The sequence below is a fragment of the Melopsittacus undulatus genome, chromosome Z (genome assembly GCF_012275295.1).
Source record: "Melopsittacus undulatus isolate bMelUnd1 chromosome Z, bMelUnd1.mat.Z, whole genome shotgun sequence".
NCBI lineage: Eukaryota > Metazoa > Chordata > Aves > Psittaciformes > Psittaculidae > Melopsittacus > Melopsittacus undulatus.
Genome location: NC_047557.1, coordinates 73,772,784 through 73,789,998, shown reverse-complemented (window position 1 = coordinate 73,789,998; position 17,215 = coordinate 73,772,784). Strand labels below are relative to the sequence as shown.

Sequence of the window (17,215 nt, the reverse complement as noted above, 5' to 3'; positions counted from 1 at the left end):
CCAGAAGCCAGGGCTGAATTACAGGCTAATCTGGAGTTCCCGAACTTTGATTCTAACAGAAGAAAGGGTGAGTGGGAACATGGTATCTTACTAAATGCTCAGAAAACCGAGTGAAAAATTGCATTTTCACTGCTAGGGAGCTTCCACTGTTTTGTTTGCATATGTCTGCAGTTACAGCACTGGCTATCTTCATTCAGGTAAAATTCCCAAAGGAGATTGATGGGATTTGGTAGAAAAGAAATTAACCTAAATTTACAGGGTATAACGCTCATGATCCATTTTTTAGAGCAAAGTTGAGTCAGGAAGTTAAGGATAAGCCTTTGACAAGATGTCTACTATTCACCCAGTAGATCCTTACAGTAAGCCAGCTTAGACAGCAAAAAGTATCAAGATGCTGCTATACTGGAGCCATCACTATTTCATCAATGTAGTGGATAATACACTACTTATATTATTCTGAAGACTCCAAATGAGGGAAAGGAGTTTATGAAGACAAAGAGAGAGGACATAAAACAAAAGCAAAACATATACTGAGAAAGGAATGGGTGCTATTTTGTCAAGATGCAGAGCAGGGTGGATGTAGCAAATACAAATCCAGAAAAAAAAAAAATTGCTTTCTGAAAGAAAAGATTTTTTTAATTTTTTTTTTTTGTCGAGGTGGGGTGTTTTGTTTATTTTATTTTGTTTTTCTTTTTGTACCTTTATTCAATTTCAAAGTCTCCATTACAGATTCTTCTGTCTTCATGATTTGGTAAGCTGGACAGAAAGATACATATTTTGGTTCTGTACTAGAGGGATAAGATCACATAACCTGAGATCTCTTAGTCACAGTAGATTTTTTTTTTCTCTCATCTTGTTTCCCAAGGCATCTTTGAGATGGGTATCAATAAATATCAGACAGTAAGCAGCTAAACAGTCTGTTACCTACTTCTTTCATCAGTTGGTGAAAAATATGAACAAACTACTTACAACAGTGCTAACAGAAGAAAATACCATTTTTTTCACTGTGACAGATAAATGTGTACTGCTAAATGTAGATTTTACAGAGCTGTTGGTTTCTGAGTTCATAGGACTCATTTCCACTGCTTCTCAGTGGCTCTTTCTCATCTCCCATGTAATTGTCTTTCATATGAGGAAAATAGGCAGGAGAAGCTTTGCATTCATAGTGCCTGTCCAGAGACTTCAGGTGCATCAACATATGAAGAGTGTAGGCAAGTACCAGCAGCAGAATGAGTGACATAACCAATCCCATAAGTATTGCTGGAGAGAAAAATGATGCACAGTCTTTTGCATAGCCAAAGTGTCCTTCTTGAATGTTAAAACCTTGAATCTACAAAGAGAGCAAAAGGGCTCATGTTAAATAAAATAATTGCATCTTAGCTACAAAAATAATCATGGATTTGCTTCTGATGGCAGTAAGAATTTTTAATTTAACACCTGCATATTGCAAAATTGCATTAGTGCTAGCTGGAGTTAACATTCAGTTTATCCAGGTAAGTCTTCTAGAAACTGCCAGCTATTCTAATCCCCACCACTCTGCAGCCCAAATGATTTGCACTTGTGTTTTGAACAAAGTCTTCAATGATCACTCTTAATAGCCCTGTAATATTTAATTCTAAGTGTAGTACCTTTCAGGTTAATGGCTTCATTTCTAGCATTATTTGTTGAGACTCTCCAGAGTCTCTGTTTCAAACTGCATATACTTCAATGTGGCAAAGAAAGAAATATTTTGAATTGCCTATCCTAATACTGGATTTTTCTCACGAGATCCAAGTGCACAGTATATGTTAGTAAACCAGCTAAACCACATGAAGTTGCACTCAACTTATGGCCAATACCAGTAAGTTTGACTTGTGGCTTCAGTTCTAACATGAAGTTTACCACATTGGCATTCAGGGAATTGATTGACTGATCCACTAAACCAGTTCATGCACATTTATCACATGGTGAAGGAAGGAGATCACCTTCCCCCCCAATCCTCTTCTCAACTATTCATGCCCTGTTACTTAGGTATCTAAAAGCAACACATCCCAGTCCAGTCATCTCAGGTTCCCTTACTGTCAAACACAGAAAAATAGGCACTTTCAGAAGGTGATTAACCTCATTCTAAAATAAGGACTTAAGATGAGTCAGAGGAATTATCCACTGGCTTTAAAGGCAGGTTGGGGTGACTATAATCAGGGCACAAGGTTAAAATCAGTAGGTTTTGAAGGCTAAATGAAATGAGTCCCATACCTGGTGACTTATGCTGTTATTGATTCTGGGTTTAGGAGCCCAGTTCAGAGAGACAGAACACCAATAGTTAAATTCACTCCCCACACCAAATGGAAATCCAGGCAAAAGACTACAGAGTATCTATAAAGCCCTTCATTTCCTTTGACAGGAAGGTTAAGTATAATAATTGAAGTCTTCATTTATATTTCAGTTTCCATGAAGATCCTGTAAACTGTACATGGAAGGTTATCATCTTTTCTTGGCAGCAAAATTTCCCACCAATCTACCTATGGGATCTACTTGGCTTATTTCCATTACATTACCTGGAAATCAATAAAAGTGACTTCCCAAAGCTTTGAAGGATCATTTGCAGAGCTGGGTAAGAGAAGTGCATCATATCTCTGCAAGCTGCTCACATGTTCACAGTGGTAGGAGTAACTTACTGGTGCATATATTCTAGTTGCATTAAACGTCGCTTGTATGGAATTGTTGTAAAGAAGCTGCAGTCTGTGTAAGCTGAACCAATTCTGAACAGATAGCTGGTAATAGCTGGTTGTTAATAAGAATCTGAAATATTGTATGGGAAGAAAAATTAGAAGTCTGAATAAGAGTTGCACTGTTAAATTCACAAGTTGAACAACCTTCTTAGACTGTGTATATATATTTCATGTATATATATATGTATAAATATATCACTATAAAGCTCTAGCTTTATATTTCCATTATATTTCCACACTATTGAGTGTGGAAAGTGATTTGAGGTTCTTGCTTGTTGCAGCTGAAGGAGTTAATCTGCTGCTTTCCCTCACTGTGAGAAGAAATATGAAGGATTCTTCCCAAAAGATAGAGAAAAATCTATATACAACATTGGTCTTGTACTTCCATCCAAGATACATAAAACTGTCTATCAAGAAATGCTGTTTTCTTTTATCAAGAAGCAAACATAAAGTAGGTCATAGTCTGATGCTTGAGTGGCCCTCACTATCAGCTCTTGCAGCAAGATTCCCAGACAAAAATGTAGCTAATTAGCAAAGTTTAGCAAAAATCTCAGACATGGAAAGATTCTGCACAAAAGAGATGACCCGAATGATTCTCACGAATAGAAAAGTCAACCCAGAAGAAATGCCTTAATAAAACAGGGCAAGCAAATGACTGACCTGTTCAGTGCAGGGGTCTCAATTATACAATCACCAGTTTCTATCACATTATTTCGTTTATACAAGTTCTGAAACAAACTCCTCAAGCAACTGCATAACAATGTACATTAACATGTGATTATCTAATATTTTCTTTATCATATAAACTTACCGAATAACAAGTCCCTTTAGATTGCCAATGTCACCAAAGTTCAGAGAAAGCCTAGGTCAAAAAGCAAGTATTGTGAGGCTAGATAAAAATTTCAGAGATCTTGAAAGCAACACAGAAGATGAAGCATAGTTACAGATGGAGCCTTCTGCTCAGTATACTTTTGAAGTCAATGGGAGAAAAACTGGAAAGTTTAAATCTTCCACCTGTGAATTGCAGTAGTCCACCTTTTAAAGTAAATGAGGCCTAGACTATCCAGAAAGAACAGAACTGCATGTTCAACTTTCAACACAACTCAGTCCTGCTGCTTCCAGCATTGGCTAACAATTAGGTTCATTTGATCTATGTTCTCTTTCTCAAGCCATGGCATATATCTCAAGTTGTGCAGCACCTTTGTACATCACTAGGAATTGTTAAGAGGCACATCATTCTCATCTTTTAAAATACTAGAGCATGAAAAAAATGCAAACATTTGGTTTCAGATTTCACAGATGTGCACCACTAGAGCACTTTCTACAGAAACATCTTTAGATGCAGAGGTGAAATGTTGCACAGGAGCTAAAGGAAACTGCTGGATTTGGTCATGTTATTTTTATTGTTGTGTGTCATTACATATTTAAACATGTTTATGGAGTAGACCCAATCCTCATGTTCAGCACAGGCCCAGCAAGATACCCGCTTCCTAATTTTTAGAGTCTTACCTATCAGAATGCAAGCAATGACATGGTATTACACATGAAGCCAGCCAGCACACTATGCGGAGGGAGAGAAGTGTTCAGGTACATGACAAAGGAAATAAGTACATGACTTTCTATTATAGCCATGGGATTGGAGAATTTTGAATCCAGTTAGGTTAATACATAGCTCTCCCTCAGGTTTAGCAGCAGCCAAGCTGCTACATGCTGTTCATCCTAAAGAAAATCATGACAGATTACATTGTAGAGTCAGGGGTTTGAAGACTCTTCAGGTCACATGTAAATCTCTGTTGAATTGACTCTTTGGCTTCAGCAACTCTTAGCACTACTGAGACATGGGGTCACCTGTTTCTAAATCCCCTGTGAGGGGATAAGTAGTCATGAGCAGCCAGCCCCTAAGACCCCATATTCAGCATCAGATCCACCACTCCATCTCCTAAGCACCTATGTTAACCAGCTAGAGACTAAAAAGATCAACAGCTTCAGCTTCATAAGCAATAACAGCAAAACTGATTTATGACTCTAAGAGATGAAGGCAGCTATGTGTGTCTATGTGTCACACAAAAGACTGGTCTGAAAGTATATAAACCATGCTGTCCTGCTGCCTGCAATGTCAGGACATTATAGGAAGGAACTTGTTCACAGGGCTCTACACTATACAATACAATGTCTGTTAACCTTCAGTATGTATTTACTAGACTTATTATCTGGTACTAGTTCCCTTGGCAGAGCATAATGCCACCTTACACTGCATTGTCTTCACTGCAGTTTGATTCTCCAACATCCACTGTTGCATGAACACCAAAAGTCTTCTCTGTTAAATCCAGCTGCGTGTGGTTTTCAAACTTAATCATGATTCTCTTGGCCCAGAACAGAATGCAGGGGATGCCATTAACCGTGACGTTGAGAGGGCTGTAATGGTTGTGGGTGGCTGCTCTTTCCCACTGTCCTTTCCTGCTCAAGTTGTAGCTGAAAACCTGAATGGACCACATAAAAGATCAGTATCAGAAGATGCATATTTCAGGAGTTACTCTCCATCCTACCAATATAATACATAAATGAGGCCAGCACTTGGAGAGCATCTGTGGAGCCAGTTCTCAGCTGCAGTAGTAATAAACTGAGAAAGCAGAGAAATCACTGGCTAACCCCTTCCCATCACAAGAATGCCACTCTACTGACCTCTAGCTCCAGCACAACTGCCAGAGAGCCAATCTAGGGTGGTATCACTGGCTTAAAACACATTCTGATCATGCTCCCATCTCACCCAGCACACCTACAGCTGCCAAATAGAAAAAGTTGAAGCAAAGCCAGAATCATAAGGTGCTCACCACAGCAGAGGACAACACCTGTAAAAATTATCTCAACACATTAAAGAGGACTCAGCTTGGGCCAAGGACGCAGCCTAGCATGCAGAAAGCACACTGGGCAGCTGTCCAGATGAAAGAAAATACCCAAGTCTACACCTCTTTGCACACAGTTTGGCTCCTAATGGCTTTAAAATTGGGAAAACACCTGCTGCAGAAAACAACACTCAAAAAAACAGTAATTTGCAAGATTAAAACCTGAGGATTGCAATTTCTATGTTATCCATAGACACTAGAGAAATACTATTTCTTCTAAGCCACATTTCATAGCCAAAGGAGGCCAATCTGGCTGTCAGACAACATATTTTGAGACAGTGAGTTAGGGCTTAAAAAAGACTTCAAAATTTAACCATTTCCACATTTCAAACTAAGCTTTCCAGACACCAGCTTTTTTCCATCTACATATATGTCCTACCCAAATCTGATAACATACACAATGTCTGCATGTCATATGACTAAGTACAAATCATGCACAAAGAAGAGATGTACTCTCAGTCCCAATCATAAACAGCATCCTACCAGGCTCCAGCAGGCAAGCAGTTAAGCCCCAAAGCTTTGTTTTGACTTAAAGAGAGAGTTCTTTTTGTGTTCAGTTTAGGGAATCATGTCTCCCTGCTCAGACCCTGAAAGACCCCTTTATGTATGGCACAAGACTGCCTTATGGTTGACTTAGGAAGTACCTACAGGAACAAGCTGAAAGCAAGGTAAGATGATGCATGGTCAGAAAATATGATGAAACATTGACTATGACGATCGTTTATATAAATGATAAAACTGTCTTCTCAGAAGTACAGATGAGACAGATTTGACCAGCAGATTATTTACATGAGATTGCATCACTTACAGGGTTTTTGGTAAGGAAGCTTTTGTGCTCTGTTTCTGACAAGACCTCCTGGCTGAACTCAGGAAAAACTCCCAATAATTTTGAACAATCTGCAGTTTTGCTTCATCTATTCTTTCAGTACTAAGTGATGAAAGCAAAATACTGGCCACAGCAATCAAATGGCACTGTACAGAATATGTATGATAAGATTTGGTTCCTGGTAAGATGCTGTGCCCAAACCCACTGCCACTCAGCACCAGCAACACCAATTGAAGTCTCAGATGGGTTCTCCGAAAAGCAGATGTCTTGTACTGCAGGTTGTGATTCAGCACCATATCACAATGAGTGGGACAGTTTTGTTGGCTATTTCTTGTAAACAAGCATTATTTGATTCAATAACATAAATTAAACTAATGTGCTATGAAAAAAAGTTTACAGATCCAGCCCTTCAAATATTACCTGTGTAATTGATATTTGATTTACATTAACTTTTGGCTTCACACCACCATCATAATGTCGACCTGCAGAAGAAAATGTGTTATTACTGTACAAAAAAAATATCCAATCACTTGTAAAAGCATAATCTTGCAGGTTCCTATGCAAATAATAATTACCCCTGCACAAAAACATGTGTTTCAGAATACCTGATTCTGTTGTGAAAAATATCTGGATTGGTTCTTCAATACATGCATCTTCTAGTTTACTTGTACAGCAGGGTTCCTCTTCTTTTCATTGATCATGTTGCTACCCCTACTGGGAAGAATTTCACTGCCCAGAAATGACAGGATTTTGTCTATATATGTATTTATTCACCCCAAATACACTTTACAAAAGTTTTTTCTTTCTTCTTACAGCCAACTATTGACAAAGGGTGTGTATTGAACTGCATGGCCAAAGCACGTTAATTATGGGTGGAAATTTCTTTCCCTGCACTTGCCAGAGACAGGAAACTGACAACCTGATAGCCCGACTGCTTGCCAGGAAAGTAGAGTTTCACAGATGACACTTCATTTCATGGCCACTCTCACTGCTCCATCCTTCAAACATTTGTTTCCATTTGGTTAAAAAATAAACAAACCAAATTACTTTTTTCTTGTACTTTCTTCTCACTGTATCTGAGAGTCAGTCAGTAACTTATTTTAACCAGGCAAACACTTTAAAAAGTATTTTTTTAAAATGCATAGGCTTTAACAAAGCATTTGTCAGGAGAGTCACTAATGCCAATAGAAGCAACACCTGGGAATGAAGATCTTTTATAGCCACACTAGCAGAACCAGTATCTAGGCATTCAGCCAACTGAAAGCCTTACCATTTCTTTGCAGAGAATCTGGATCTGAAAACACACGTGAACTGGAAGAGAGGAGAAAAACATTTATTGTACAGCATCTGTATTTAAAGTATGCAGCAAGTTTACTGGGGAAAGCTTCTGTTCACTACAATATTAAAACATAACTCAGATCCTTGACTGATAAATGTCAGAAGAATAGGATAAATGAATCCAAAAGCCAGTGTACCCAGGATAAAAATGCCTCTTTTTCAGAAACCCCTTAGGTGGATCAGCCCTGACAGGCATTCCCATGTCCCTACCATATTGACTAAAGGCTCCATTACCGCTCTTGTACTATTCAGGGGACATCAGTTTTGGGTTAAAGATTGAACCAGTTCCAGCCCACAATCAGGGGAACACAAGGACAGTGCTGCACCATCCTCAGCTCCCAGTGAGGATCAGAAGCAACACATTGAATTCTTCCAGGATAGAGCAAATGCACTGGGCTAGTATGCCTTCATCCCAGATTTACAGCCATCTCAGGACACTTCCTGAATGGTTCATAGCAATCCCAAATCCCATGAAGCTGCAAGATGGGGCAGAAGGGAAGCACACCTCAAGTGACAACTACAGGCTCATGAAATTTTCAGCCTTTGATATTCTTTGGCACAACTTAGAGATCAGTCTGCAACTCATGTATGATCTGCTTTCCTGAACTAGAGAAGCCCAGCAGATTCACATAAATCACCCAAAGACCTACAAGATCAAAGTCCAAGAAACAAGGTTCTCCCTTAGGATCACACTCCACTCCCCGAGCTACAGGAACACCTCCAGCCCCCTACAGTGGGCTACCTAATGATCTGATGACAAGTGTTCGCTTCTCAAGTCTGCCTTCAGCATTCCCTAGCAGGTGAACACACCAGCACCCACAGCTGATGATCATCCCACAGAGACTCCTTAGACCCTGCCACACACAGTGCCTTCCAGGCGGAAAGCAACGGTGTGGCCAGATGTGCCTCACAGCTGCTTCACATGGAAGTACACCTCCCTCTTCTTTCCTATTTTCTTACTCTCTTTCCAACCCACCACAGAAGAAAAACACTTGCAAAGTCATACACAAAGCTCAAATACTTAAAAAGTTATACATCAGCATATAAAGACTAGGAATAAAAACAGCTTTCAGCATTCATGCATAAAGTGTACCATAAGGTATTTGAAGTGAAGAGTCAAGCCTTGGCCTTGCTGGGGAGACCTTGCACAGCTGAGTGAACCCACTAGCATATCCTGCAGGAGTTATCCCATCCTAATTTCCAATGTGGCATCCTTAATGGCAGATTAGTATGAGTCTGAACAATGTAACATTACCAAAGGAGAAATGTGGGATGGTTCAGAGCCTGTACTGTTTGCTACCATGCCCTTGCAGTTTGATCACACTGAACATGTGTTCCGGGTTCATAGGATTCCCAAAGACTGGATACCAAACACAATGTAAACAATCAAATGCTCTGGTCTATTCATTGAGTTATCAGTGCAAAGCAAATATACATATATGTGTTAACCCGAAGCAGGTTACATACATACCAACCCCTGGTTGCATGGGATACCGCCGAGCAGGAGGAGAGGGACCATGTTGCCCGGTCAGAGGGGCAGTAGGCAGTGCGTCATCAGGGTGTCCCTCGAATCAAGATGCGCATCTGGCCTTCTCACCCATCTGTCCCTGCACAGGTCCTTATATCCCCTCTCAGGCTGGAGTGGAAAATTGGCAGTTGCAACATCAGCGCACATGTGGCCAGCATGTGAACAGAGGTTTACTGGTGTAAGACTCCCTTTTGCTAAAGGTGGATTTAATCCCCTATTTTCAAGGTTATGTTCCCACAACCCGTGCCAAACAGTACTTTTCTATATCTGTGCGTTTCACCACAGACCATTATCTATTATCACTGACACAACTTGGCCTGCCTGAAACCCACAGCAAGGTTGTCAGCCTCAGCAAAGCCCATTATTTCATATGCAATCTTGTTTACACTTGAAGTTCAAAAGGGCAGCAGGTTCCAATCAGTGTCTCTCAGGTGAGAATGGCCTTCCACAGACACTCCCTGCAGCCACAAATAGATCTCCTGTGTCCCCTCACAAACTCCTCAGATCCAGAAGGCACAACAGACAAGAGTGAAGCGGAGTCTGTGCTCCAGCTTCTGACTTTGCTGCCAAACACAGGTCTGATGAGCAGCTTTGCTTCAGCCCACCGGAAGGCTGCTCAGTCCCTTCAGCAGCCAGGGCAATAAAGCAGCAGACAGGCTGCAGAGAAAACATAATGCAGCACAAAGGACAGCTAGGCTCTACAGCACTGCAGCAGTGTTTGTGATCTGAGCTGAAAGAACCATAAAAATATCTTTAAAAGTTCAATGTTGGTAACACTATTTAAAGGCAATCTGGCAGTTTTATTTCCAGAGAGCTAGACTAATCTTCTCCTTAGCTGGAACTGTTAAATCCCAGTTACTTCAAGGATGCTATGCACTTTTAGAGCGGGTCTCACTTTCTCTCACTGCCCCTTAGGCAGCAGGGTTAGCGACGGACTGAGATCTGCAATCCACTTGAAGGTCTCACATCAACAGTGAGCAGACTTCAGAATGGGTAAAATAATCCTCGTTTTGACAGATAGGTTACAAAAGACAGAGCCAAAATGGACCAAACCTTTGGGTTTTGCTCAGGAAAAAAACCTCTCTTAGGCTGCTTAATGATTAGGAACACAGGATGTGTTATTTGACTGAGTCTTATTTTTGTTTTATAGTCATTCTTCATGATAGTTGAGGATTCAGGCTGGAAAAGACAATTTTGGAGCATTTTTTCATGATAATAGTTACAAGTATGAGGCATGCCACAAGAAAATAAAGGTGAATTATTCAGTTGTACTAACTTTAGTTACACTTAGGGTGCACCTTCCAAGAAGGCCACAGATCTGAACACTTCCATTTTATGCTGCTGAATGACAACCAAATCAGAGTGATTGGTTTCAATAAGAGTTCAAGAAATCAAAAGCCATACTACATGACTTCAAGATGTTGAGGGCCAGAGTTTGGTGGAGGGGGAGTTACCCAGAAGCTCCATATCATTACTTGGGTTCGGCAGGGTATTTGCCAGCAGATGGCAAGCAATGGTATTGTGAAACATTTGTGTTTGTTGTTTCTTTTCCCCTTTTAGTTTTATATTCTCTCCCCTTGTTATTTCCCTTACCATTATTATTATTGCTGGTAGCAGTAGTGGTCTGTGTTACACCTTAGTTAGTGGACTGTTCTTATCTCAACCCGCGGGAGTTACATTCTTTCCATTCTCCTTCGCAGCCCTCTGGGATGGAGGAGAGAAAAGGGTGGGGGAGTGAGTGAGCAGCTGCATGGTTCTGAGTTACCATCTGGGCTTAAACAATGCCATTATGCTTCATTATATCTTTAGTTCCTCCCTGTATACATAATTTAAAGCTTATAGCCCATCACTCCAGAAATCACCATACTGCAGGGTGCAGAATAAAACACTGGGATTAGATTCAGAGCAGCCCTCTGGAGAAGGACTTGGGAGTGTTGGCTGATGAGAAAATGAACATGAGCCAGCAGTGTGCACTCACAGCCCAGAAAGCCAACCGTATCCTGGGCTGCATCAAGAGGAGCATGACCAGCAGGTCAAAGGAGGTGATCCTGCCCCTCTACTCTGCTCTCGTGAGACCACACTTGGAGTATTGTGTGCAGTTCTGGTGTCCTCAACTGTTGGAACAGTCCAGAGGGCCATGAGGATGATCAGGGGACTGGAGCAGCTCCTGTATGAAGACAGGCTGAGAAAGTTGGGGCTGTTTAGCCTGGAGAACAGAAGGCTGCATGGAGATTTCATAGCAGCTTTCCAGTATCTGAAGGGGGCTATAGGGATGCTGGAGAGGGACTATTCATTAGGGACTGTAGTGACAGGACAAGGGATAACGGGTTGAAACTTTAACAGAGGAAGTTTAATTTGGATATAAGGAAGAAATTCTTTACTGTTAGGGTGCTGAGGCACTGGAATGGGTTGCCCAGGGAAATTGTGAATGCTCCATCCCTGGTGGTGTTCAAGGCCAGGTTGGACAAAGCCTTGGGTGACATGGTTTAGTGTGAGGTGTCCCTGCCCATGGCAGGGGGGTTGGAACTAGACTATTTTAAGGTGCTTTCCAACTCTAACTATTTTATGATTCTATGATTCTGTAAGAGGAAACTGGTGTAAAATCGTGTAATTCATTTCATTCCCCACTGGACTTGACAGAATCCCAGACTGGTTTGGGTTGGAAGGGACCTTAAAGCCCAACCAGTTCCAACCCCATGCCATAGGCAAGGACACCTTCTACTAAACCAGGCTGCTCCAAGCCTCATCCAACCTGTCCTTGAGCACTGCCAGGGATGAGGCAGCCACAGCTTCTCTGGGCAACCTGTGCCAGAGCCTCACCACCTTCACAGGGAAGAACTCCTGCCTAAGAGATCATCTCAGTCTCCCCTCTTCATGTTTAAAGCCATGAAGACTTTATACTGTTCTGGAAAGAGGAAGGTTGTTTTCCTGACTGTCAATAAAAAAAAAAAAAAAAAAACCAAAATTAAAGTCATTACTTAGTTCACCATCTGGAATAAGGCCAATACCATGGTTATGACAATTAAATCACCTTGAGGAAAGCTAAGTGATAGGCAACATCAGGCCTTGAGAAGAGCATACGATGCATAACTCATTGTAAATGCCCCTGTGGGGTTACATCCTGAGCAGAACAGTTATAACCAGCATCCACAAAGCCCATGAGTGCAGGTGGGAGGCTCATGACAATGCAGTGTGACTCCTCCACATCTGTCTTGGTCTAAGCCCAGACAGTAACTCAGAACCACGCAGCTGCTCACTCACCTTTCCTCTTCTTCTTCCCCCTGCTCCTGGAGGGATGGGGAGGAGAATGGAAAGAATGTAACTCCCACAGGTTAAGAAAAAAACAGCCCGGTAACTAAGGTATAACACAAACCACTACTGCTACCACCAGTAATAATAATGATGAGGGAAATAACAAGGGAAGAGAAGACAACCACTCACCACCCACCAACCAATACCCAGCCTGACTGGAGCAGTGATCTAGCCCTCCTGGTGTTAGATCTGCCCCCACTCTATATACTGGGCATGATGTGCTGTGGTATGGAATACCTCTTTGGCTAGTTTGGGTCAGGTGTCCTCTCTCTGCTTCCTCCCAGCTTCCCCTCCTCACTGGCAGAGCATGAGACTAAAAAGTCCTTGATCAGGCTAACCATTACTTAGCAAAAACCTAAAATGTCAGTGTATTATCAGCATTGTTTTCAGACTAAAGCCGAAACAAAGCACTGTACTAGCTTCTAGGAAGGAGAAAAATAGCTGTTACAGCTGAACCTTGGACACCAATCCATAAATAACCACCCCAAATACACCCAGATACGTATGTTGTATGTTGAATTTAACCTCCCAAGAATGTCAGGATCCCACCGCGAAATTGGATTAGCCCTAATACAAAGCACTTAGATGACTAATCACTATGTAAACCCCAATTAAATAAGATTATAAGAAAAAAATAAGTGCAAATTCCCTCTTATCAGATGACATTATCCATCTACATAACACAACTAAGTCTGCCTTGTTTGCCTGTAAAAGTTCATGTGGGCTCCAGCCCTTGAAAACTTGCATGTGAGCAGTCTTTAGTCCACTCAGATGAGTGGCATGAATAATCCTGGCACCCAACAGTGATCAAGTGCACTCGATCAATGGTGGGTACAGAGGCCACAAAGAGTTTCCATGCCAGCAGGTTAAACGAAGCCATATTCACTGTCACATTCACATGCCACATTCACACTGTCTTTTACTCTTCGTATTGCTGCCCTGACACACTGCATCAGATGGCAGAGTATACTCTACTGCAGTATTTCATGTACTTCAGAATTATCACTTTAATACTGTCATTGTCCAGCTGTAGACTACCTCACTGGCTGCTGAACTAGTTTCACCTGATTTATGAACCATTTAATTGGAAAATAACATGCAAACCTTCAAAGGCACTATAAACAAAGTTCTGATGAAAGGTGATGAATGCTCCACCGCTTGCACTCTCTTGGATTCTGATCTTGTTGCAAAAAAGTGCAATTATACCAAGAAGACATTAACAAATCTGAAAACTAGCAGAGGAGAACAGCAAGTAAGCTATTTAAATGAAAACATATTGTAGTATTTATCAGTAACCAACTACCAGACCTCTTAATACAAGCTTAAGCAAATCACCACGTATCTGTCTTGCCTTAAATGCACAGGTTTTACTGCCAGCTGTGACTTTCATCAGCATATTTGATCTGTGTGTTATTAGAGACTTTGGGGCACAATTCAACTAATATAGTTTAGGCTGTTTTCACTTTTTAAATGCTAGGCTCTAGAAAATCCTCTTTCCCCTGCTGTAATTTGGGGTTCCTATTTATATATCATTACAGAATGAAATAGCATTATAAACAATGTTAAATCCAGATCTCTAGTAATTTTGTAAGTTAAATACATTTTTGAAATATTGAACTCATGTTTCAAATATCCATTCTACACAAGAATAACGTTTTAGCACCTATCTTTCTTGGAAAGTTTTCACACCCTTGTTGTTAATTCTATTTATAATTCCTTCTTTACACAGTTCACTGCAAGTCAGTGTGAGAGTCATTAAAATGAAATTATATATAAGACAGATGCCCATAAAACACTATTTTTCAAACCATTTATAGTATTTTTAATAAAATTATTTTATAGTTACACTTTCAATGTACTGTACACTTCAAAATAATTCATTTCTGTATTAGCCACAGGCGTTTTCAAACCTGAAAATAAAGTTAAAACCATGTCCTGACATCCTAATCTGCTCACACACAGCACAAATTACCAAATTACAACATTTAAATCATGTGTTCTACTCCACCAACAGTTTGATACACACACAGTTACTGACCTGCCATTCATTTCATCCTCAGACATTACAAATCCCATGTACAAAACAAGCAGGAGGATCCTAAAGGTAGCGTTTCTTTCCATGGAGAAGAGACCCAGACCCACCAGACGCAGCACATTTGCTCTTCTGGTACGGCACTCACGCTCTGTCTGGCAGCATGACAGGCAGCAGATCCAGCCAATCTAGGCCGGGCTTCGTCACTTTATCGCTGCACTGGTACCCACCAGAGAAATCCTTCGTGTGCTAGGATTTATCCTAATGCAGACACCTACTGACAGCTCCTTCCAGCTTCCTTGTGAATTCCAGTTTACACATTCTGGGGAAATTACACCAGGATGTGGGCTGCTTGCTAACGGAAAAAAGGAATAAAATCAGATTGTCTCTCCAGTTTATAAAATCACACTGAAGAGCACTTCTTATCTGTACTCAATCCTAACCTTAATGAAAGGTGAAGTCTTCCAAACCACTCTGAAATTTCTCCTTCCATATATAACCAAAGAATTACATGCATTTTGAAGTTTTATAATGCCTTCAGAGTAACAGTATTACCTCCATTTTACAGATGTCAGATTTGGAAGCATTCCTTTCTTCAGCACTAACTCAGTTTGCATGTGACCTGCTTTCAAGCTCTATTGTTTTATACCTACAGATAACTCTAAGCAGACTACAACTGTGAGAAGCCCACAGAATTACAGTGCCCTGGTTCGGACTGTCAGACCAAGTCACCAAGGTGCATTCACACAGCAGGTTTTGTGTGAGAGGGGTCATTCTCAAGAGAGGTGGCTCGCAGGCACCAGTATTCAGGTGTGCTCATATATGTATATACCTGTCTATGTACACAAATACTCCCATGGTTTTCCTGTTCTCATGGCTTTCCTGCTCAGCAGCTAACAGCAGCTGTCTGCTGATGTGATCATACAGTAAACCCTGCTTCACTGACTTAGGCTCCTGTGTGTTGCATTCCAGACATAAGATAAAGACAGGGGCTTTAGCATCATGTCTATTAAAAGGGACTTACAATCTTAATTCATTTCTCCTTCAGTGATACAGAGAGTATTCACTAATCTCAATAATCTCTAAACAGTTTGTCCTCAGTAGTACTGCTCCTATCCAATTTAAGTAGGAATCCATATACTTATGTAAGAATTCCAGCTTGAAGAATGAAATAAGGAAATGTAGAGACAACCAAGTGTGGGAAAATCACTGTTATGCGGGGTGGAATTAGAGAAAGCCGGGGTCTAACAGAAGTTGCAGCATTAGAGAAACCTTTTTCAGGTAAAATATGCTTGCCATTTTCAGCACAGTTGGAATGCACGGAATCTGCTCCACCACGGTTCCCTGGGCCACACAGCCTGCTATCCCAGAGGAGCAATAGAGGGTGGAGAGGAGTGGAGACACCACGGCCAGCCTCTGTTGTACTCCCTGCAGGACTGGGAGCTTGATGGCACCGTGCAGCTGACAAGCCACATAGCAGCTGCCAAATGGGAAATATAGGAGAAGATGTCCATTTCTGAGCCAACAACTGTGGCCAAATCACTTTCCTTAAGCTAGCCTTGCTCCTTATAATCTCGTTACAGTAATACCTCACACCTCCATCCCAGAGTTTCCACCTCCAAGGTACGACCACTCCTGGCCAAGCATGCACTTTGGATTGTTTATTGGCTGTATCTTTAAATGAGAAGTGAGAGATTTTTACACCAATCAATAATAAAAGAATGTATGACTGGAGCCACCCAAGCTCCACCTGAGAGCTAAGAAAAGTATAAAAGTGAACGAGAGAGGAGGGCAGATAGAGAAGACTCCATCGTAACTTCTGGGATCAGCCGATGGGCTGAACCTGTCTTCTTCCCCGTAGGGACGCCTACTGGGTAAGAACTTCATCTTATGCTCACTATCTAATAACTAGCTCGTGCCAGATGTTGTTGTATATCACTTCAAGCTTGTTTTTGCAGAAAGTCACTGTCATGGACCTTAATTACTCACTATTTTGTATTAATAAAAAGTGTTATTCCATAAACTGTCAGTGTCAGTCCTTTGTGTGTGCCAGAAGCTGCTGGCAGTGGATAACACATTCAGATAAAGTGGGCAGACCTGCTGAGGGGTCTCACTTATGCTGCTGGTGTCTTTACCTGAACAAGTCAGCCAAATTGTCCTCTGATAAAGCAGGACGGTTCTGTGAAGGGTCCCTATAATGGGACACTGGTTATACACCTTGTATATACTCCAGGAGTCCTTGCTGCCCCTGTGATGCAGGTGCTCCTTCGGCCAAACCAGTGCCCTTGTAATTCCCTAAAGAGGAGATATGAGCATTAGGAGACCTCAGCCACTGGTGATACATGACTGGAGATGCATGGATTTAGACATGCCTTCATCTTCAGAGTACTTGCCGATCCACAAGTCATGTCAGATGGAGCACAGCTTCCTCTTAGGACAAAGCAAGTGGCCTGGGAAATTCATTCTAACAAGAACACAGTAAATATTTGCCATTTAATGTGTGTGCTGGGCTGCACCAAAACAAGAGGTTCCAGCAGGTGGGGCGGGGGGGGGGGGGGGGGGGGT

At 41.4% G+C, this 17,215-nt stretch overlaps 1 protein-coding gene across 1 annotated transcript; it reads right to left on the bottom strand.

Annotated features, from left to right (window-relative positions):
* Nucleotides 1–1,027: 1,027 nt before the first annotated feature.
* Nucleotides 1,028–14,739, bottom strand: LOC101877440 (V-type proton ATPase subunit S1-like protein). Its single transcript, XM_031044384.1, has 7 exons — nucleotides 14,699–14,739; nucleotides 7,711–7,787; nucleotides 6,861–6,922; nucleotides 4,962–5,191; nucleotides 3,523–3,573; nucleotides 2,538–2,781; nucleotides 1,028–1,330 (listed from the first exon to the last, which is right to left on the bottom strand). The coding sequence occupies exons 1-7, from the start codon at nucleotides 14,737–14,739 to the stop codon at nucleotides 1,028–1,030; spliced, it is 1,008 nt and encodes a 335-aa protein (XP_030900244.1).
* Nucleotides 14,740–17,215: the final 2,476 nt, after the last annotated feature.